General features: G+C 36.5%; 3 protein-coding genes and 1 long non-coding RNA gene across 11 annotated transcripts in view; 3 read left to right on the top strand and 1 right to left on the bottom strand.

The window, feature by feature from the left end:
• Positions 1–1,520: 1,520 nt before the first annotated feature.
• On the bottom strand, positions 1,521–12,483 carry LOC132793842 (cold shock domain-containing protein E1). Its single transcript, XM_060803948.1, has 10 exons — positions 8,193–12,483; positions 7,014–7,600; positions 6,543–6,937; positions 5,941–6,148; positions 5,412–5,876; positions 5,194–5,347; positions 4,959–5,128; positions 3,916–4,896; positions 3,667–3,844; positions 1,521–3,603 (listed from the first exon to the last, which is right to left on the bottom strand). Exons 1-10 carry the CDS (start codon positions 8,227–8,229, stop codon positions 3,587–3,589), a joined length of 3,192 nt encoding a protein of 1,063 aa, XP_060659931.1. The 5' UTR covers positions 8,230–12,483; the 3' UTR covers positions 1,521–3,586.
• On the top strand, positions 7,591–8,459 carry LOC132793847 (uncharacterized). The gene is made up of 2 exons (XR_009633155.1): positions 7,591–7,679; positions 8,163–8,459. It is a non-coding gene; the product is annotated as an uncharacterized LOC132793847 (long non-coding RNA).
• Positions 12,484–13,708: 1,225 nt separating the features above from the next.
• On the top strand, positions 13,709–17,682 carry LOC132793844 (AFG3-like protein 2). 2 transcript variants are annotated; one of them, XM_060803952.1, is made up of 5 exons: positions 13,710–13,820; positions 13,881–14,077; positions 14,132–14,595; positions 14,657–15,049; positions 15,705–17,682. In XM_060803952.1, exons 2-5 carry the CDS (start codon positions 13,994–13,996, stop codon positions 17,194–17,196), a joined length of 2,433 nt encoding a protein of 810 aa, XP_060659935.1. In that variant the 5' UTR covers positions 13,710–13,820; positions 13,881–13,993; the 3' UTR covers positions 17,197–17,682. The 2 variants fall into 2 exon arrangements, with proteins under 2 accessions (XP_060659934.1, XP_060659935.1); XM_060803951.1 differs by having other exon boundaries at positions 13,709–14,077.
• An 800-nt stretch (positions 17,683–18,482) lies between these two features.
• LOC132793845 (RNA-binding protein Musashi homolog Rbp6) overlaps positions 18,483–23,547 on the top strand; it is a 226,160-nt gene continuing 221,095 nt past the window's right edge. For 4 of the 7 annotated variants that reach the window (XR_009633154.1, XR_009633153.1, XM_060803955.1 and 1 more), the window contains exons 1-2: positions 18,490–18,625; positions 20,192–20,966. Coding sequence is in view for 5 of the 7 variants with exons in the window: in XM_060803955.1 (XP_060659938.1) it covers positions 20,872–20,966 (95 nt within the window). In the remaining 2 variants the exon portion in view is untranslated. Of the gene's footprint in view, positions 18,626–20,191; positions 20,967–23,547 lie in introns of all 7 variants that reach the window. The other 3 variants (XM_060803953.1, XM_060803956.1, XM_060803957.1) reach the window with 3 other exon arrangements.

Here is a 23,547-nt window from a genome sequence, read left to right as displayed (position 1 = left end):
ACAAAATGCCTTTGATGCTGTTCCAGCATCAGATCTGCCTGAGTTTCCGAATCCGTAATATCCAAAAAAAAAAAACCCCTAAAATAATAATAACAAGAACAATGAACACCAAAATCCGATGCACTATCAAAGTTTACCTCGATTTTTTATACAAAACTCAACGTTTTTTGTAATATTTGTAATTTGTAAGTTTATGCAAATCAAATACCGTACCGAGTATTCGTTTAAATAAAACAAAAGAAGAAAAACAAAAACGTAAGAAATATTAACGAAAAGTCAAGAAGATTTGATGACAAAAGTTTGTATTACAATGAAATCCCTTTTTACAGAATTTATATAATGCAAATAATCGGTTTTTAAATTCTCGTCGAAAACGTTCTTAACCCTACACGCAATTTTTTGACATATAGTACGAGTATATCTACTAAAAACTAAGCTATATTACGATATATTATTATATACATAGGCGATATAATCATGCGTAACGAAAGCAAAAGCATTAAACCACAAACAAACAAAACAAAATGGAGAAAAAATAAAACCCCAAATGATATATCAATGCAATATTCACTATAAACAAATCAATGCAAGCGTAAACTTATAAGTAAAATTATGATTACATTACATAACCTCAAAACAAAAAGAAAATGAAACGTATTAAGAAAAACATCACAAACTATTTATGAAATATATATATTTGAATTTTAAGCAACACATCAGCGCGATAAATGAACAAAACAAATAAAATACAAAAGCAAATAGCAGATAAAAGGAATCAAAGTCAATAAAAACGAATGCCGATAAGCGAGCGTAAAGTGAGAAAAGAAGCAAGAGGATGGTTTTGAAGATGAAGAGAAAAATGCGATACCATACCATAGTCATGTCATGTAACCCGGAAATCTTAAGCAGATATAAATTATTCTTATAAATAAAAATAAAAAAACACAAAAACAAACCAAAAAACAATTGACGTTCATTTACTTTCTTTGCATATTTCAGTGGCTAAAATTTTTGGAAAGGTAATATATATTTAAGGTATAATTATTATTATTCCATTGGAAATAGTAATTTAATTTAAAAAAAAATGCTATCTAATTTTTATTCTTAAAGATTTTTGAATTCATTTATTCGCCTCTGTTATCAACTCTGGGATTCCCCTTTGATGATTACAGTGCGTTTGAAAACTAAATATGTTAAGCACAATAACAGAGCTGTTATGGCGTCACGCTGCATAGCGTTAACGTGCTGTTAAGTTGGTGTAACAAAGTCGCTGTTAAGTAACAGCAGCTAATGCGCTGTTAACAGGTAGAGTAACATTAGAATGCTGTTTTTTACTAACCTGTTTAGTTTCATTGCGGATGTGGAATCGTAATAACAAGCCATGACCATCCAGTTGGTAATGCTTTCTACCAAAAAAAAATTAGAGCAAGATATTTAAAGCCTTGCAAGTTAAACACAATTGTTGTTTGCTTTATTGAAATATGTATTTATTTTTTAATTTTTGACTTATATAGTTTGCGTTTGTTTTTTTTTTTTTGTTTTTCTTTCGTATTCAAGCACATATGTATTTTTGTTTTATGTTTTTTTGTTGCATTTTTTTTTGTTGTGTGTATGTTTTACGATTTTTTTATGTTTTATATTTTATAAATAAGGATTAGTTGCTGTTCTGTTGTGTCTGTGCTGTTCATTTCATTGCATTGCATAAATATCTAAACGCCTGCAGTTATATCCTGGGGCATATCAGACGATTATGTATGTATGTATACCTAGATATTCGTATAATAGCGTTATACATATTTAAGTTACTATTTTTCATGATTTGTTGTGTTGCTTAGTGTTCTCTTGTTGCTGTTGTATATATGTATAACATGGCTATAGTAGGACGTACTGATCCCAAATTTGTTGTTAGCTTGTTAAATGTTTTTTGTTATTTTTTTTTTTTTGTTTGGTTTTTTTTTCTCTTGTTTTAGTAATTGAAATTCATAATTTTTTTCACAATATTTGCTCTTTGTTTCCGACACGCTCTCTTTGTATTTTTTTTTTAGATTTTTGTTTTTTGGTTTTACTCTATATATATACTTTAATATTTAAAAATACATTTTTAAAAATTAATTTTTGTAATCTTTCATTAAATGGTTTCAACAGATTTGGCGCAGCAAATTTCATTTGCTCTTCTCTTTACTCTCATACAAGACTTTTAGTTAATTTCTTTCTTTTCATTTTTTGTTTGTTTTGTTTTTTTTTTTGTATTTAGTTTTTTTTTGTTTATTTTTTGTGTGTTAGTTACAAAGTTCGATTTCTTGTTGTTGAAATAAATATGTTTTTTTGTATATGTAAGATGTATGCAGATGTATGTATGTATTTTGTATAATTATAATATGTAATAAGTTAATGCAACCCTTTTGAATGCAGAAAAAATTCGTGAAACAACAACAAACACAGTTAATATTACTCGTCGAGTGTTTTGGTGTTGAAATGTTACAATTGAAATTAAGACTTTGTTTGCTATATATAAATACTTGTTGCTTTCATCATCGTCACTTTGATCATCATCATCATCACCATCATCTTGATGTATACAATAATTATTCAATAAATATACACATATATTTATGAATATATATGCCAGATTAACAGTAAGACTTCAAAGAAGAAGCAGTGAAAGAACAGTTTTGCGAGAATTAAAATATATAGAAATAGGTTAATAGAATATAGAGCATATATAAGTTGAGAAAAAACTATCTACGCATCTATGGCATATATTGTTGTTTGTTTGTCTCTTTGTTGTTGGTTAACATTTTGTTTAATGCACATATGCAAGGATTTCGTTGCCATTATACAATATTTATTTGATTTTTTAATTTATTATTTTCATTTTTTTTTTCTTTTTGTATTTCATTTTATATATGCTAAATTAAATTAAAGCAAAACTAGTTGAAAAATAGTATACGTATACACACAATTTGGTTTCATCTCTCAGACACTTGAATTTCAGTTTTAAGCAGCGCACAACTTCAAATTTAACAGAATCTATAAACTGTGTATCATTATTACGAATAGGAAAAAGGAGGAGGGCCCTGGTTGTATTTTTTTTTAGATTTTGTTTGTTTTTTTAATAATGATTATTTAATTTCGTTTACATTTTTATCAGACACGTAGAAATTGTTTTTTGTTATGTTTTTTTGAGTTTGTTTAGTATGTATTTTCATCATTAATATACTTGCATGTATATATTTATGTATGTATGCATGTATTTATGTATGTATGTGGTATGCTATCATTTATTATTATCGTTTCCAATAGTTTTTTTTTTTGTTTTCTAAGTTAATAAGTTACTTAATAAATTGTATCTTTCATTCATATTATATGGTTGTAGCGACAAATTCACATTGTAGTTGGTATGTTTGCAATTGTTGTTTTACGGTTTGTTTGGAGTTGTTGCTGTGCCTTCTTTGTATGGTATCGTTAAGCCTTGTTGTTGGTTGATGTTGTAGCGTACAAGAATATATATATAAATATTTGTATATAAATGTATATATTGTATGCATGCATTGTCTTTAATTTGCATCTAATATCTGATTTGGAATTACTCCACCAGGGTGCCTGCAAATCGAAATTCCCATTAGATACATTTAATCTCGTTCAATTCAGTTGCTGCAAACTCACCTGGAATGCGTGGATGGCGTGCGAGTACGGAGAAGCCTTTGCCCTGTGGCCCCTTGGGTGCGCGAATGAGAATCAAACGCGGTATACCATCCTCGCCATTGAGCTTAAGGCGCGAGATCAGACGATCGGGACGATCGTTTATTTTCAAAACATTACAAGCCGAAGATTTGCCATTACGCTGTGAACAATGTGAAAAACAATAAATCGTTAAGTTGCTGTACATTTAATAAGTAAATTTCTTCTGCTCACCTGATTGGTAACCACTGAAAACTCCACAGTATCGCCAGGATGCAGAGCCACAGTGTTGCCCAGCACCTCGGACATGTGAAAGAATAGCTTTTTGCCGTCTTCAACCTCAAAATTGAGGAATCCAAACTGACCCTTGATCGAGTCAACAGTTGCGCGTTTCTTCTGACGCACAGCATGCACCTCGGCTGCCCGGCCACTCTCATCGATGCGGAAGCTAACCAGATCGCCCTTCTGCAACAAATCACGCTTATTCACCAAACTGGTGATGCCAAATTCATGCTGCGAAATGATCGTAGTTCTCGATTCGTCGAGTATCTCAATTAGTCCGGCATACTCCTGCTGATCCGGATTGATGCAACGCAATGGACGTGCCACAACGCCATTGTGTACGGTTTCCAGCACCGCTGGTTGCGGAATCGAGTTCTTCGGCAATGTGCGCACGTTCTCAGCTGGCAGGCAATTGCCCGAAACAGATGTGTTGCCATTGGGTGCCAATGTGTACTCCACCTCCTGACCCAACTCGAGCCAATTGGGATTGCCTTGGTAGTTGCTAAAGTGAAAGAAAACCTCCTCGTCGTGCGACAGTGTCTCAATGAAGCCAAAATTCTCCTTAATAACAGCAATAAATCCGCGATACAATTGCCCGCCAGTGGTCTCAACACCGGTATGATTATTATTCTCCACCTTAAAGTCCTCAATGTGAGGCGTGCATATTTGTTGAGTGGTTGCATTGCTACCGACACTGCTGTTGCTGCTGCTGCCCCCACCGGGACTGCCATGCATTATGTAGCCATTCTGCATGGCATTGGCAATCGAGTTGATGCCATTGGTTATCAACATTTGATCATTCTGATTTATATTAACGCCAGGCTGTTGCTGATTAGCGACCTGTTGGTTCAAAAGTTGTTGTTGTTGCTGCTGTTGTTGTTGCAGTGAAATTTGCTGCACATTGACGGCAATAAATTCCTTATTACGTTTAACCTGCCAAGCAAATTAGAGGACGATTAGCTTAGTTTATTTATAGCTAAGCATAAGAAACTTACCATATAAATATCGAAGCGTACACGCTCGCCGATTCTTGGTGGTTTTTCGCAGTCTTTAAGAAAATACATAATAGTCTTTTTAACATCGCCATGCTCGTAGGTGATGACGCCACCCTCGACGCGATCCTGAGATTTAATTGGACTCTTAGGTGCCTCGCGTGTCACGCAGCCTGAAAGTGATTAAATATACAATTAATACAGATTCAACACGAGTTTAGAAAAGATTTAAACGCACCCTCAATGTTGCTGGCCATTAGAGTTTCAAATTGCACAGAATTGGGCGGTAGATGCTTAATGCGTATGGCCTGCAAACGCGAGTTATTATAGGCTAGGCCGGGCTCCTGAATGACAGTGAACTCCACCTCATCGTTGACATCAATCTCACGGCTCTGCAGTAAAGAAAAAAAGAGTATTAACAACCATATAAGTTATCATTTAAATTAATATACTAACCGTATCGAGCACCTCGGTAAAGTGGAAAAATAAGCGCGGTTGACGCTCCACACAGCGCAAGAATCCAAAGCCCTCTTTGAGCGAGGCAATTGTGCCCTGTTCCCTCTTCTCGCCGGACACCTTGAACGTCTCGTCCAGGAGGGCAATGGATGTGGCACGCTGCAATTGATCCCTGCGGTCGGTGGCCAACAGGAACTGCACCCAATCGCCGTGACGCAAAGTGAAATCACCCTTTTGATCCTTATCGCCAAATGGCACCTCCACCTCAGAGTAGTCGGGTGCCCGATAGCGTATACGTCCCGGCAACGGATCATTGTTCTGACGCACTGCATTGTTGCGATCCAACGATTTGAGCACTTGTCCCTTGTAAATGGTGCTATCGACATCCTCGAAAATAACCGAACCGGGCGGCAAACGAGTTATGTTGCAGGCAAATTCACGACCCTGCGGCGGCACAGAGGCAGACTGTTTTTTTTTTGTTTTGTTTTAGTAAGGTAATGATTAGTTGCATTTATCTTGATCTACTTACGCTCCGTGTCTGTATGGTGAACTCGACATCGTCGCCAGGACGCAGCTCAACATTACCCTCGGCCTCGGAGAAATGGAAAAAGATTTCCTTAACGACATCAGCGCGTTCAATGAAGCCAAACGATTCCTTCATTGAGCACACAACGCCACGATATTTGACCGGTTGAGCCGGATTCTCTAGTCGAATATGGCACGCGCCCAGGTTGCCTCTGCGGGATAGGGATAAGAAATTGCATAAAATTATAGTGCGTGTGCATTTGGTGTAATAAAATACAAATTTGCTTAAAATAACTTGAATGTTTGAATAACTACATGTTCCAATTATACATTGTAGTTCCACAAAGTAATTAGGTTCAGTAACAGTTCAATGAACGACTAATGAACTACTTTCTTTCAATTTCAGGTATCGCTCTAGTTCGATTAGAGTTGGGCAGAATCGACTCCAAATCTAGTTCGTTTAGTATATCGAATGGAACCGAAATACTGTGACACTTCTTTAATCTATTATTATTAGTAATACATTCACTTGTCAAACTTATAAAAAGTTTGTACATTAACTTATCAGTAAATTAAGATTAATTACATATTTATTCAGTATTTTACCTTTGGTTCGTTGCAATTTGAAAGCTGACCTTATCGCCAGCCCGCAAATTGACATTGCCCTCGACATCGTCTTTGGTATAGGGTAGAAAGAAGCATTCGCCGCGATTCTCATAACTAATGCGACCGGTTGTCTCGCTGGAGCTGAGCACATTGTTGGCGCTATCGGTGCGCAACTCTGTGGTCACAGTGCCGGTGACACGCTCCTCGGAGAGCACCACCTCGGGCGCAATCTTCGATACTTGACTAGCAATCGGTTTGCCGGTGCGTCGGTCATAGGTCATCTCAAATTCAACGGGATCACCGATCTTCAGATGATCAATATTGCCAGTGAACTGCGAGAAATGAAAGAACAAACGTGCCTGACGCTCGCAGCACTGAATGAATCCATACGAATGCTAAAAAGTACGAAAAATAAATGGTATACATTTAATAAGCATCATTTCTGATTTTATGTGGAGATTCAAAACTTACCAGCAGCTTCTCAATGATGCCAGTTTCGCGTGTGGCCTGATTCGGATCGTTGGCTGCCGATGCTGCTGCTGAGGAATTGCTCGATTGTGAGCCAAAAATGGACGATGAGCTGCCAGCGCCGTTGTTCAGCACGCTATTGGATTGAAAGACGCCAATTTGTGGCGGATTCTGAAGGATATCGTTGACCTCATTTGCATCAAACATGCCAATGCTGGGATGTTGTTGTTGCTGCTGCTGCTGCTGATGTTGCTGCTGTTGTTGCTGCTGCTGTTGCTGCTGCTGATGTTGCTGCTGTTGATGCTGCTGATGTTGTTGCTGCTGATGATGCTGTTGTTGTTGCTGCTGCTGCTGATGATGTTGCTGCTGCATATGTTGCTGCTGCTGATGGTGATGCATATTTTGCTGCTGCTGTTGTTGTTGTTGACCCATTGCCATTTGCACGGACGATGGTGTTTGCGGTCCATGCGATTGCGGCTGCAGACCCAACGTGGTCGAGTCTAGCGTAAAAGTGCTAATTGTCGGGAAAGTTGTCGGTATGCTCAAGCTGCGTATGGCAGACATATCGAAGTGCAAATTATCATAGATTTCTGCAATGGCAACAAGAGCGATTGTTACAAATTTTGAAAGGAAACTTTGACTCATCTTTGACATTAGAAAATCGTATCCGTAAGTTGTCTTCCCAAACTAAGTCACTTATAAAATTAAGACTACCACATTTTGCGACACTCCCTCGTTTATACTAGAAAAATCAAGTTTGTTGATAATGTGACTGGTTCTATCCACAGCTTAACAGAGAAAGTTTAGTCTAAATTGCCTTGATTGACTATATTCTTACACTCATAACTATGATAGTATATGAAATCCTATTTTTGGAAGTTATGTCAAGTATGTTTTCTTTTAAGCATTTCATAATATTATTACACATTGTACTGTTATAATATTAAATTAATATTCTTAAATGAAATCATCATATGGTCATATATTCTAGTATCGAATTTACTAAAATTTGTTTAAGTAAAATATGATTAAAGTTGATTACAAGATATGTTTTTAATGTCTTATAAATATAAATATTATTCGACTGGAATAAGTTTTATTAAATATAAATTTATATTTATAATTTTCCATTCAAACTTTATCCTCTTATAGAAATATTAAGCTGTCAATCTTTAAGCTTACCTTCGCCAGTGCGATATCCTTTGGATTGTGTATTCATGTTGTTAATTGGTTTTGCTTTGTTTTGGATGTTATAGAAAATGCTGATAGCGGACTAGCACAAGGAGACTGGTTTGTTGTTTGATTTTTAATTATGATGATCAAACGATGATTGCTGTTTGCTGTTGTTGTTGTTATAGTTGATGATGACGACGCGACAACGATGATGATGATGACGACGACGGATGACGGCGAGAATGGTGAACGATTTAAAGAGAGCGAGCGCGTTTTGGAGCGGATCAAAAACTGACCTACTACTATCGAATCTATTAATTAATGTTCTTTTTATTATGAAATGTTCTTTTTGTTTTTATTAATATTTTATTTTCGATTTTTAGTGTAATTATTTTTATATCAAAGAGAAAAAACTAAGCAATAAATACGTATTTGTTGTGTATATATATTTTGGCTAAACACTGGCACAAGAGGCACTGAAATTCCTTGTCTTCGAAGTTAATAAAAAAGAAAAACAATCATTTGTTGTTGTTGTTGTTTCTGTTCTTGTTTGTTGTTGTTGTTGTTCTGGGTTGTCACCTCTCTTTTATAACTTTGTTGGTTTTTTGCTTTTGGGTATTTTGGGGCAACTGGCCCCAAGAAATGTATGTAAAAAAATGCCGACAATTATATAATGTAATGTTCAGTTTTTAATTGTTATAGTTGTTGGTGTTTTCTTGTTGTTTGTTGTAGTTGGTTGTTGGTTGTTAGTTGAAGTTGCGGCTGCTTCGTGTTTTAAAAATATATATATATATATTCGTAATCTGATGAAAATGCATTAGCTGCTGCCGTTGGTTGCTTGGTTGTTTTGAAAAACTTTTGAAATTTCTTTAACTATTTATTGCGATTTGTTCATATGTTCGAGTTATGTTTTTGTGTTTTTTTTTTTACCTTTTTCTTTTAGTTTTACTAGAAAAATACACTGGGGCGCTTTACGGAATACTTTTATTTTTAATTTTTATTAAATTACTATTTGTTTATTTTTTTAGAGCTTTTGTTTGATATATTAGACGTTTGATTTTTTATTTTGGGGGGAGAAGGGGCGAGTGATTAATATGTTTGTTGTTATATTGTTTGTTTTTGGTTTTCTCTAATATACATATACATTTATATAATATATATATATTTGTAGGCAATCGTTGTGGTTTTTAGGAAGTATTAGTGATTTATCTTTATATACTTTTTTTAATTTTTTGTTGTTTTGTTACAAACCAAGCTTTTTCACTCTCTCTTCTCTCTCAATGTCGCTCGCAGCTTGGCTGCCTGCCAGGGCTGCGGCTGCTCAACGATGCTCTTGACGAGGGCTGCACAGAAGTGATCCGTTATTTCGCTGTATGTTTGTTGTTGTTGTAGATTGGTGTTTCTCTTGTTGTTGTTGCTATTACTTTTCGGTTACACGTTTTGTAATGTTATTATTGCTGTTTCGTTTACTATTCACTATGCACATATTATGAGTTTATATTGTTTAGTTTTATCGTTAATATATATAGATAGATACTCTTTAATTGTTGCTGGGCTTTTTATTTTTACTATGTTGAACTTTAATCCTACGTTTTTTTGTGTTTATTTCGTTTTTTCCCGTTTGTTTTTAAATATATATTTTTTGAATGCGCGTTTTTTTTAAAGTCTTTTTTTAACCTAGGGTTTTTTTGTTTTTCCTTTTGTTGTTGGTTGTTGTTGTATTTTTCACTTATGGGTTTTCATTTGTTTTTGTTTTTTGTTTTTTTTTTGCTTACCAAGTTAAGCTTATTTACTTAGAGTTTATATAATATAATATATAATATACTATAGTATATGTATCGAAGTCCTTTAAGATATCACGAATTTGTTTCAATGTTTTTATCTTTTAATTTGCATTTGCTCTTATGTATAAAGTTGTTGTTTAAGATGTTCGTACTTCTCCTCTTCTTATTACTTCGTCTGTCTCTCTTTTGTTTTTCTATTGTTAAAAATTACAGTTGTTTTGTTTTAGTGTTCATTTCTTGTTATTTATGCAGAGATTTTCTTTTTTTGCGATTTTTGCGTATTTTTTATTTATTTATAATTATAAATTTACAGTAATTATCACAGAGTTGTTAAATCTTTCTTTGAATTTGTTTTTTTTTTGTTTTGTTTTCTTTTTACTTTCTTTTTGTTTCAGTTGCTTTTAATCGTTATCTCATTTAGACTTTTAACATTTCTCACTAGGTACACTTATAAAAAAATGAAAACTATTTAAATATAAACAATAGTTTATTATTAAAAATAAAAAACTGTTTGGTTTTCGGGCACAAAGGCCGCAGTTTTTCAGTTTTCGACGTTTCTCTTCTGGGTTTTTCAGTTTTTTAATTTCATTTATTTACAATTTTCTTGTTTTTATTGGCTAAGTTGCGATTGAATTTTTTGTTGTCCTTTTTTTAATTTTTTGTTTGTATTTTATGTGTTACTCAGTTGTTTCTGTTGCTGGGGTCTTCTTCATTTTGTGTGTTTTTGTTTTTATTTATTTTGTAAAAGTTACTTAAAATTAATAGAATTCTTGTAGATTTTTGGTTTTAAATGTTTTTCTTTATTGTTACCGTTTTTTAGTTGCTCGTTTTTTTTTTTTTTTTTTTTTTTTTTTTTTTTTTACTTTTTTTAGTACATTTTTTGCTTGTTGCTTTTTGTGGTTTTTGTTTTCTTTTGCGGCACAATTGTTGCTTTATCGTTTGCTTTGCTTTTAAATTTGTTTCTGTTCTTCTTTTACAAGGCGGAACTTTCTAAAACACTCTCCAACTCTGTCTTTCCTTCACGCGATCGCTGCCTTTCTCTTTTGCACTTCTTCACACGGCCGCCGCTTGGCAGGCGAAATATATTTTTATTTTTATTTTTTAGTTTTTTTTTTGTTTATCGACTTAGGCTACAGTATTTTTTTTGTTTGCTTAATTAAATAATTTAAATTGATGTTGCGTTTAAATTAAATGTTTTTGTTAATATGTTTAAATTAGTTGTTTGTTTTGTTGTTGTTGTTTTTCTTTTTACTCCCGGTTATTTTGTACTTTAAAACTTTAATTCAGTTGTTTGTTGGTGTTGCTTTTGCTGTTTGTGTTCCTCTTTTTATCTCTCTCTCTCTTCTCTTCTATATCCTTTGTTCCTGTTCTTGTTGTAGTAGAGGCGGCGTTTTTGTTGTTGTCTTAATTTTAAATAATTTTTTTTATTTTATTTTTTCTTTTCTTTTTTTTTTTAGCAAATTGAATTCACTTTGACTTAACAAAAAAATTCGTAATTAAATTAAAGCTTTCAGGAAAAAAATGAGGAATTTTGGGATTGTTTAACGTGTGTGTTTCTTGCTGTTGTTGTTGCTACTGTTGATGTATTCTTCTATCCTTCAGTTATTCGAGCTTGACGTTCAACGTCAACGCCTCAGCGTCGCGTTTTTATATTATTTTTCGCTGTTCTTTTTTTAACAGTTACTAGGTTGTTTTTGATGTGGTTTTTGTTTTGTTTTTAGTGCGTGCGTGTGGTTTTGAATTTTGTAATTGTGTTTGTTAAGACTTCAAACTCCGTTTTTAATTCAGTTGATTTCTCTTTCTCTTCTTCTTGCGTTTTGTTGTTGCTTTGAGTATTGACGAGTTAATTTCACAGCGTTTCAAGTGTATTTGAATTTTGTTTGGTTTGTTGTTGTTGATGTTGTTGGTTTTGAAAGTCTTCGTTTCAAGCTTGGCTTGTTTTCTTCTTGTTGTTGTTGTTTAGTTTGCACAGATGCGCAGTCGCTATGTCGCCTCTTTCGCTCACACCCGTAGAATCTCAGACACAGAGACGCACTCTCACACACACATTCACGCAGATAGAGTGAAGACTCTTCTCACCGTTGCACACGATAATTCCTTTTACCGCTTCTTCTTCTTCTGAGCTTTTCGGCATGCAGCGGTAAGTTTGCTGTAGTTGTTGTTGTCGGTTGAGAGGAGTTTTTTGTTGAATTTTTGAAGCAAATTCGCAAACGAAAACAAAGGAAATTCAAAACTAAAAGTTTATGGCAGATGCCCCTTCGGTTTATTCGCCTCTTAGACTTTTTGAGCTTTGTTGTAGTTGTTGTTTTTATTTTGTTTTTCCATTTATTTTTATTTTGTTGGTATGTAACTCTTTTATTTTTATTAGATGATTTATTATTATTTTATTTTTTGATTCGTTTTCGATGGTGTTTTTTTTTTTTTTTTTTTATTTTTTATTTGTTTTGTTGTATTATTATTATTTTTATTCAGATTATGATGAAAGTGATGTCAAAACGGAGTTTTAGTTACAAAAGCTGCAACGATAAAGAAGAAAGTTTGAACAATTAATACTCACATACATTTTGGGAGTTTTTTTTTTTTCTATAATATCTCCCCCTGTTAAACGGTAGACAACGACAGCAGCAGCAGCCACCCAGTGAAATCTACACTAAAAAGTCTGCATTGTTGTTGTTGCTGCATTTTTATTGATTTTTTAGTGTTGCAAACCGGAGACTCGTACAATTCGCGCACACATACCACAGAGTGACACGCACACACACACGCACACTTAGCCAGTCAGTCAGCAGCTGCATAGAGACTTTACTATTGTAGTCTCCCTACCCCTCCCACGCTACAAACCGCTAACAGAGTACCGGAAAAAATTGCACACACACACGTACACAATCTGCTGATATATGTAAGAGAAAGAGGAGCTCTTTTTTCTCCATATGCATTTGTAAACTATTTTTACACATTTTTGTTGTGGTTTTTAGCAGTCAAAACTGTACACATAAGCAAATTCACACACACTCACACACACAGTGTCAAATCTGTAGCAAAAGTTTTTTTTTTGTTCACTTTTTTCGGACTGCTCTGCAAAATGCGTACCCTTCGTACAGACAGTGTTTTGCGGAAAACGTTTATAATGCACGAAAACGTTATGTATTTGGCAGTTTTTCATGGTAAATCACATGCAGGTTGATTGGTACACATTTTGTGCATATTTTCGTTGCGAATTTGAGTTAATTTATTGCCAAATTTGAACAAAAGAAAATTTTCACGTCTAGCAATACGTACCACACGACACAGCACAACACCGGACGCCATGTTGGTTAGTGTTGTTAAACGAACGAATTTAAATTTTGCAAAGCAATGTTGTCGTCAACGCAACGATTAAAATAACGTATTCAATAATACATTGCACTATTTTAAGCTAATTTGTTTATAATTTATTATTTAAATAATTATTAATTTGCATTGCAACACTACTTCCATTTGCCACCCCTGGCAATGGTTTATTTCGGTATATTATTAAATGAAACCTAAGGTCACTCCGCTAACCAGGTGATAGATAATGCAGCTTTCTTTAAAACTAATATACCTGTAGGAAAATGATTCAAAGTTAAATATACTTGATAAATAGTATTGAACACTTTGTAATAACTATATAAATAAATTTTAAAAGGGACATTTACGTTACAAAATATGTTTATAATATCGATGTATCGATAGTGTTATCGATGTTTGACCACCTCTACTTCATTACAGCCGAAAACCGAAATTTCACAATAGCGCACCGCAAAAACTAAGAGGGATTGATTTGTTTTTAAAACCATTTTTACGGCAACATATTGAATCAACATTGTGCTATGTGAGGCATCAAACTGCGCAACAGTGCAATAACTAAATAATTGGTACAAAATTCACACAGTTTAGAAATTAACATTGCGCCGCCAACGAATTTGTTGCGTTCTCATCGTTATTTAACCCAAAAAGAGAAGAGGAGACAGTTCACACCCCGCCGCCTCCCACAACAACAACGACATGGCAATCCGGCTAATAAGCTCGGGAAAGGCAATGAAAAGCCTGTTGAGACGCAGCTATATGAAAGGACCGCTGACGGAAACGGTGAGTTAAATTATTGCCAGAGATTTCATAATAATGCTGAATTAAATATTGCAGGTGCAGCGTGCTCCAGCTGCAGCAGAATTGTCGCCAATGTTGCGCTACTTTGTGGAACAGTTTCAGTTGTTTTGCAAAAAGCCACCCAAGGGCTTTGAAAAGTACTTTGAGGCAGGCGGCAAATCAACGGCGCCCAAGGGCGAAAAACCCACAGCGGGCAGCAAGTCATCCTCCTCTTCCTCATCATCTTCGTCTAGCAGTAAACCCAAAGCACCCGCCGCCAAACCAAGCGCCGCCTCCGAATCCAAGTCGGATTGGAACTTTGGCATGTTCAGCAACAGTTCACGTGGCCCCGCGGCACGTGGTCCCGGCAATCCGGGTGGACGTCCCTTGGGCGAAGGAGGCGGCAGCGATCGCGAGCGTTGGATTCTGTTGGGCGCAATTGGTGCTGTGGTGCTTGTGGGATCATTTGCCTTCTTCGAGATGGGCTACAAGGAAATCTCCTGGAAGGAATTTGTCAACAGGTTTTTGTTGTTCTCAAATTTTACATTACATAAACTGACAGTTTTCTTATTTCATTGCCAGCTACTTGAACAAAGGTCTTGTGGAGAAGTTAGAGGTGGTCAACAAGAAGTGGGTGCGTGTGCGTCTCCAGGCAAGTCATGGCGGCAGCGGTGTCCTGTGGTTCAACATTGGCAGCGTCGATTCGTTTGAGCGTAATTTGGAGACAGCACAAACTGAGCAAGGCGTGGAGTCCATTAACTTTGTGCCCGTCATCTATCGCAACGAGGTGGAGGCATCGAGTTTGACGGGGTTGTTGCCCACGTTGCTCATTATTGGTTTCTTGGTCTATATGATGCGCAAATCAGCAGACATGATGGGCGGTGGCAGAGGACGCAAGGGTGGCGGTCTCTTTGGCGGCGTCATGCAGTCAACAGCGAAGCTCATCAATCCCACAGAGATTGGCGTTGGTTTCAAGTGAGTTTGATGGAAGGTTTTTAGACATGTTTACTTTACTAAAATGGTATATTAGCTGTGTCTGTATAAGAAGGTTTGGAAGTAGGCATGAAAAAACCTACAGTATTTATATATCTAATTAGCATTTGAATCAAAATTGTTTAAAAAGGTATACTTCTATGTCTGTCCGTTTACTTAGAAAACCTTAACTATAATAGAGAATGACATCAAATAGGCTAAAATAAGTATTTTTGAAGATATAAGAAATCAGCCTTATTTTAAATATTTTAAATTTGATTTACAAAATTTCAGAAGACTCGGCTCATAAGTGCTTTAGATAAAGGGAAAGTCCGTCTATCAATCTGTGGGTTCAGCTAGAACTCAGCAACTAACATTTGCATATATTCTGAAGTATTTCAGTTTTTTTCAGAACTTTATAATCACAATAAAAATGCGTTTGGTTAAAGTTTCTAGCTCCATAGCTACTTAGAATGATTTATTTTATAATGATTTACAAACTTTCAGTACAATCGAAGAATAACTACAAATTTAAAGTAAATAAAGTTAATATTGAATTTTCATCTAAGCCATTTTAAGCCAGAGTAATGAATCTTTTACATTCCATTTTATAAATGTTTACTTAAGCCTTATTTACAAATTTTCTTTTACTTTTCAGGGACGTTGCTGGTTGCGAGGAGGCCAAAATTGAGATCATGGAGTTTGTCAACTTTCTGAAGAACCCTCAACAGTATATCGATCTGGGCGCCAAGATACCCAAGGGAGCCATGTTAACCGGTCCGCCCGGTACCGGTAAAACGCTGCTGGCCAAGGCGACAGCTGGCGAAGCGAATGTGCCTTTCATAACCGTCTCCGGCTCTGAGTTCCTCGAGATGTTTGTCGGCGTGGGACCGTCGCGAGTGCGCGACATGTTCGCCATGGCACGCAAACATGCGCCATGCATTTTGTTCATTGACGAAATCGATGCGGTGGGCAGAAAACGTGGTGGCAAAACGTTTGGCGGTCACTCTGAGCAGGAGAACACATTGAATCAGCTGCTCGTCGAAATGGATGGCTTCAATACCACAACGAATGTGGTGGTGCTGGCTGCCACCAATCGTGTGGACATTCTCGATAAGGCGCTCATGCGTCCCGGTCGCTTCGATCGACAGATCTACGTGCCTGCTCCGGACATCAAGGGACGCGCCAGCATCTTCAAAGTGCATTTGGGTGCACTGAAAACGGACCTCGACAAGATTAGTTTAAGCAGAAAGATGGCCGCATTGACGCCAGGTTTTACGGGCGCCGACATTGCCAACGTGTGCAATGAAGCTGCCTTGATTGCGGCACGTGACTCCAAGGACACCATTGTCCTCAAGCACTTTGAGCAGGCCATCGAGCGTGTGATTGCGGGCATGGAGAAGAAGACGAATGTCTTGGCGCCTGAGGAGAAGCGTACGGTGGCGCATCATGAGGCTGGACATGCGGTGGCCGGTTGGTTCTTGGAGCATGCGGATCCCCTGCTCAAGGTATCGATTATACCGCGCGGAAAGGGTTTGGGCTATGCACAATATTTGCCAAAGGATCATTATCTGCTCTCGAAGGAACAGCTATTCGATCGCATGTGCATGACGCTGGGCGGTCGTGTGGCCGAGGAATTGTTCTTCAACCGCATCACTACTGGAGCTCAGGATGATCTGAAGAAGATCACAGACATTGCCTACTCCCAGGTGGTGCGTTTCGGCATGAACGAGAAGGTCGGACAAGTTAGCTTCGATGTTGGTGGCGCTGGGGAACCGATGTTCAGCAAACCCTATTCGGAGGATACGGCAATGTTGATCGACGGCGAGGTGCGCGACATTATCAAGTGTGCGCACACTACGACAACGGATCTGCTGGTCAAGCACAAGGAGGATGTGCGTCGTGTGGCCGAACGTTTGCTCCAAAACGAGGTGCTGAGTCGTGACGACATGATTGAGTTGCTCGGCCCGCGTCCGTTCAAGGAGAAGTCAACGTACGAGGAGTTTGTGGAGGGCACCGGCTCCTTTGAGGAGGACACTACGCTGCCCGAGGGTCTGAAGAGCTGGAACAAGGAGAAGGATGAGCCAACGTCGACGGACACAACAGACTCGACGCCGCCGTCGCCACCCACAAAACCCGTGACGGCGTAGAATCCGTTGAAGTATTTCTCAAAGGGTTCTTCATTGTTGTTGCTTTTCCTGTAGTCCTAGTCGCTAATAGTAAATGTTGTTTGGACTCCATTCGACTAGAGTCGCTAAATTCATCATGTTCATAAGAATACACGACAAATTATTGCAGAAACGAAACCCAATTTCCTTTTTACCTTACAATTCTTCAAAGAAACGAAACCAAAACTTATTCAAAAATAGTTTTTTTGTATGGCGAGTTCTTACAGATTTTTGTTCCGTTCCCATTCTGGCTTAAATTTGCCGTGTTCACTTACAAATATAATAAAAAAATAAGAAAAACATTGTAAAATGCAAATAAAACACATTTTCGAAGAATGTAACGTTAGAAAACAGTGTTGCGAAATGTTTATAATGCAAATATATTGGGATTTTTAACACAGCTATTTTGATTCTAATTGGAATTGGACATTTATCTGCATTTTCGAATAATATACGGGGGGTTGTTTTTTTAATAATGCTATTTAGAAGTGTTCCTAATTTAAAAATATATTATATTTTTGATTACTTATTAAAATCAATTTTGTTTTTGTATATTATATTTGTTGCGAAGTTAAAAGATAGAAATTCTGTAAATTATATTAAATCATTTTTTAAAATTTTTAATATGATACTGATTTGATTGGAGCTCCTTTTCAAAATAATAAAAATTTACCAATTGAATAATATTAATATAATTTTTTGCAATTACTTTTTAACATGCAATTTAAATATTCCATTCTCATTTAACGGCCTTAGTTCAAATAACAGCGCGAAACTTTCAGTTCAAATAGTTTACAGTGTAAGCTTCGAAAGCTTCCAGCAAGTTGCGCTCTTAAACTGCTAAATTGCTGCTCTTCAGTCACGTTACGTTTACTCGCTCTCACTCACGCACACACACACACCACACATGCCAGAAGCTCTCTGCATTTGCTTATCACTTATCAGCTGTGCGCTGTGTTTTCGGCATAAATGCAGCCGGCTGTCTGTTGCAATGTGAAAGGTTTCGTTTCGCATACACGCATACACACACACGCACAGGCAGAGAAACATGCACACGCTGTCGCTGCTGACGTCGCTGTCGCCGTAAAGCTTTGCTCAACTAGAATTACACCACTACAAAGGCGAGTGCAGCGCGTGCTACTGTGACCCGCTGCCTGTCTCTGCTACTGCTGACGTTGACGTCGCCGCTGCTGCTGCTGCTGGCAGTGTCAGTGTAGTGTGTGTTTTGTGTTTGGGGCTTCAGCTACGTTGGGGCTGGCTGCCGTGGCCGTGTCTCAGTGTCGTCTTGTTGGTTGTCGCGTTCGTGTGCGCGCACTAAAAAAAAATCAGCAGCAGCAGCAGTCGCAAATTGCAATCATCAAATAGCAAAATAATAATAATTCAGTTCGCTCGCGTTGCAGTTGCAAGTGAAGTGCGTGCATCCAAACAATACTCAATTCTAATAATAATACAAATTATAATAATATCGGCAACAAGAAGAAAGAAGAGCAACACTAATAAATAACAACTACCTAAATGATTTGTTTATTTAAGGCGGGCCCAGGGCATTGTGTCAATGCAAAATTGACGATTATATAAAAGTGCGCGGCATTCAATTCTAATTACAAACAACGACAAACAAAGTGCAATTTGAGTGCTGTGTGCCTTGCGTGCACTGTGTGTGTGTGTTTGTGTGCGCCTGTGTGCATGCGTGCGTGTGTATTTGTGTATGTGTGTGCTCGTGAGAGGTGGCAAAGTGATTTGTTTTTTAGGCCAAGTGTTTGTTTTAGCGTCGTCAGACCGGAAATAAATAAAAGCTGCGACAACCCTGCCTGCCAGCCTGCCAAAGGCAATACTCGCCCACACACTCGCAGCAATCAGCTTTTGTTGATCGCACGTGCAAAATGGCGGCCGGCCGGCAAAACAACAACTACAACGATAACAAACAAACACAGCGGCCATCTTAAGCTGCAATTGAGTTTTATTTTCGCTATCGATCAGTGGCGCCAACTGTCGGCCAGAGGACAACGATAACATGATAACAAGCAAACACAGCGCCATTTTATATTAGTTTTTCTTTCTATCGATTCGTAGCGCCAACTGTCGGCCAGTTCGGTGTAACGATCACAAAATATATTTTGTATGTAATTTTACGTTTGATTTGCAGCAGCGAACTTTTTGTTGTTGTGCTGCCAATTGTCGCAATTGTCGGGTCACGTGTTTGCTGCCGCCGCCAGTTAACTTCTGCTCTCGTTGTAACCGTAACTGCTTGTTGTTCGATTCAGTGTCTCTGTGTGTGTCGCTTGCATGCTGCGCGTTATTATAGAACCCAGCTGCTGTTGTTCTTGTTGTTGGGGGAGTCAACATGCTGTCCCCATTGCATGCAATATTCTGTTTACACACATACACACGTGCGTGTGCGAATGCGCGCGCCTTTGTATGTGTGTGGGTGTGGGAAAGATCAAGGCGTGTATCACAACAACAACAACAACAAAAAAAACAATGGCAATAACAACAAAAAGCGCATTGCTATGAAATCGTTTTAGTTTGTTCGCTTTGTTGTCATTCTTGTTCAGCTTTTTTGGTCGCCCAGTCATTGCACATTGTTCATGTCAATAGCTTGTTAATACGATTACGATTTATCGATGCAAGCAGAGACAAATAACTGTTTATGAGCAGTTAACATAAAGCACACACACGACATTTTCATGACGAGCAGCAATTTCAGACTCAATGACCAAAGCGTTGCAGCCCTGGTCCATTGAAGTTCTAGAGATGGGTTGACAACTTAACCTCAACTAATTTATTAGTTCACTTCTGCGGACCTTTTCGCACTTTGCATTTAAATCAAAGTTTCGCATACAAGTATAGTTAAATTTGTAAGCTCAGTTTTGGTTGATATGGGGAAAGCTGTTTGTTTGCATTTTTAACGATAACTTTAAAATTTATGGCCAGCTGTTGGAGTTGGATAATGAGATTTAGTAACAAATCATTGCAGTAATATGTTGCCTTGAAAATAAAAATAGAACAACAAATAGTTAACGCAACGTTTCTAAAACTTCTAAGAACTCAAAACAAAAACAAAAGCAAAAGCAAAAAATAATAATAAATACAAATAAAGTAAATAAACATAAACTTGATAACCAAAAGTGGCCTGCAAAACGAAGCAACAACCCAGAAATGTGATTCAAAGTGCGCAATGTAACAAAAAACGTACACAACACAAGCAAAAAAAACGAAAAATACAAATCAAATAAATAGTGAAATTAATGAAAATCAAGTAAAATACACTAAACACACACACACACCCACAAACAAACACAGCAATACAAATGGAACTCAAGACAGTGTGCAGCAGGTCAAGTAGCGAATTAGCAGCCATCGTCAATGATTAAAGAAGCGATAGATTGATAGCTCGTAACGTCGCCGTCGTCGGAGTCGCAGTCGTCTTAGTTAGTGTTAGACGTAGACCCCCTAAATGCCCGCACAGCAACAGCAGCAGCAGCAGCAGCCAAAGCAACAGCAGCAACAACTTCTACAAACAGCAACATCAACAACAACAGTCACATCAACAGTTCTAGGACATTAGCCAAGTTCCAGCCAGAGAGAGAGAGATAGCGAGTTCAGATTAGAGATTGAGCAAGGATTGACCCCAACAACAACAACAACAGCAACAACATGGACATCAAGATTGAGCAGCAGCAACAACAACAACAGCAGCAGCAGGCTGAGCTGGGACCAGTTTCGCCTTCAGAGGTGCCCAATGATCCTGGGTAAGTGTCGAGACGTGGACGTGGCATTAATTGTTTTAGTTTTAAGTTGTCATTATTGAAGTTAAGCGTGAAACGCCCTTGCACAGCTCAAGAGCGGGGGGAGGGAGCGAGAGGGAGAATTGTTGACAGAAAGTTTTCTGTGTCAACTGCCGGATGGGAATGGTTTTTATCCCGTCGTCGCTCAGTCTCAGTCTCAGTCCCTTATGCAGTTCTCTCCAGTGAAACTAATTAGAAAACAATTTGCTAAGGACATCAAAATTCAATTAAAGCCATTGAGTTTAGTGCTTTAGTGCACTGCAGATTTAGCCAGGATCCCCAACTAACCATCATCACAGTTAGTGGCCATTGGCAACAGTTTATTATCGCACTCGGCCTCAATGTTTGTCTCTGTCTCTGTGTGTGTGTGTGTGTGTGTGTCTGAAATGGGTTAAGTTGTGATTGCAGCAGCGGTGTCATATGCAGCAGATTAATTGCAAGCTGCATTGCTGATAATTTGCATCACTCGTTTGTCAGAATAGCCAGATAGACAGACGGACAGACAAACAGTCGGTTAGACTGGCAAAATGATTGGCAATCAAATGCTGAGAGTGCTGACCGAGCTAAACAAACGCAGAGATGAAAGAGCGTGAGACGAGATTTGAAGGCTAAAAAGGTGTGAAATATAAATGAACAGCTGCAGAAGTTGTCGAGGTAAATTTACGATTGAGATGAATGAGTCTACTGCACATGTGACTCTGATGCAGTGATGAGAAAGTGCAACTGAGAGAAGCAATGTCAATCGGCAGATCCCAGAATAATTCAAGTAAGAAATAATGAAAGTTTTATTTAATGAGGTCTAAAGAAACATTTAGTAGCTTAGACTATAGCGAAGAACGAATTAGAATGTAATAAACATTTAGTGAGTGATATTTCTTAGTTATAATAAAAGAAAAATGAAATAGAAATAGAGAATAGTAAAAAAATATATAGAGTGAAGAAAGTGCTAGAATATAATAAACATTTTAGTAGTAATATTTCTTATTTATAAAAAATGAAAAGGAAATACAGAATATTATAAATATATTTTTAAAATATTCCAATATGAATTTTATTTTTATTATTTTTAATATGATTTTAGAGGAAATCATATTCCTTATATGCGCTAAAATGTAGGGAAAGAGTTAACAACATTAAAAGCAATTCATAATATGATAAGTTTGAACGAATAAATAAAAATTATTATTCATAATGTTTCTTACTTACACCAAAAAAATATACATTTAGTAGAAAAGATTATAGTGAAAAGAGAATATTATATATATGGTTTAATAACAAAAGACTAATATTTAATTTTGTTAAGAGTTGTAGGAAAACTTAAAAACTTAAACTTATTCTTTAATTATACTAAATGAATATATCTGAAATATACTAAAATATACAGAAGGCTATAGAGTACGTTAGGTTAGAAAAAAATATCACTTGAATATACCAAATGAATCTATTAAAAATACTAAAGTACTCAAAAGGATATACATATTTGGTATATCGATATAGAGTAAGTTAGACTTGAAGTAATATTCTTTGAATATACCAATTTATATAAAAAATACTGAAATACGCAGAATACTATATTTGGCATATCGATACGTTAGGTTGGAAGTTAAATCACATAGATCAACGCCTGCCTCACTAAACATAAGCTAAAATGAATGTACACAAAACAAAGCTCGATAAATAGATATAGATTGAGAGATAAATAATTGTCTCTAAACTAAGACAAGTCATCGCAAAATGCAGTCTAATACACTACTCAGCATAAATTGTCAGCAATTAAAATGAAAAACCCCTCTCAGATTTTAGCACCCGTTATCCAAAAATAAATACCACACACAGATAGGAAGAGAGAGCGAGAAAGGCTAACAATTAGATTGAAATTATGTTGACAAGTGACAAGGCACAAATATGCATGAACAATAGAAATAAATGTCTGTGCAACAACAAAACTAGATGATGAATTTCCACTGATTTATTTTGTTGGTGGCTAACGAAAGAGATGCAACAAATATTCTCTCATTTGGCTTTCTAGTCAAGTTTGTCTTTGGCTTGAAGAGAATTTCATATTATTTGCAAAATGATTTAGGTATATGAAAGTTATTTCAATAATAACTAGAATTAGTTCATAATTAGTATTAATACTGTTTAGTTAAAGCGTAAATAAAAAGAAAATGCAATTATTTTTGCTAAGCAGAAAGAATAAAATTATGAAACTAAATAAGCATTACCCTAGGAAAGGATATTTTTTGAATAAATGATTTCATATAACGATATAAGAAACCGATTGTAAGTTAAATTTAATATATTATTTCTATAAATTAATTCAAAAATGTTAAGTAAAATTGATGAAGTTCAAGATCATTTAATAAACAGATCAAATATTCATTTATTTGTGTATATGCGAAAGAATGCAACGATGAGCTATCGATAAAAGAAATAATGTTGATATAATAAACGTAATTTAATACCCTGAGAATTTATATATATTTATTGTATGATTGATTTCGCATCGTGATGTATGAAGGGGAAATGTGAACTCAATATGGAT

This window comes from Drosophila nasuta, chromosome 3 (assembly GCF_023558535.2).
Source record: "Drosophila nasuta strain 15112-1781.00 chromosome 3, ASM2355853v1, whole genome shotgun sequence".
NCBI classification, from domain to species: Eukaryota; Metazoa; Arthropoda; class Insecta; order Diptera; family Drosophilidae; genus Drosophila; species Drosophila nasuta.
The sequence above is the reverse complement of the archived record's forward strand: the minus strand, read 5'-3'. Positions and strand labels throughout refer to the sequence as shown.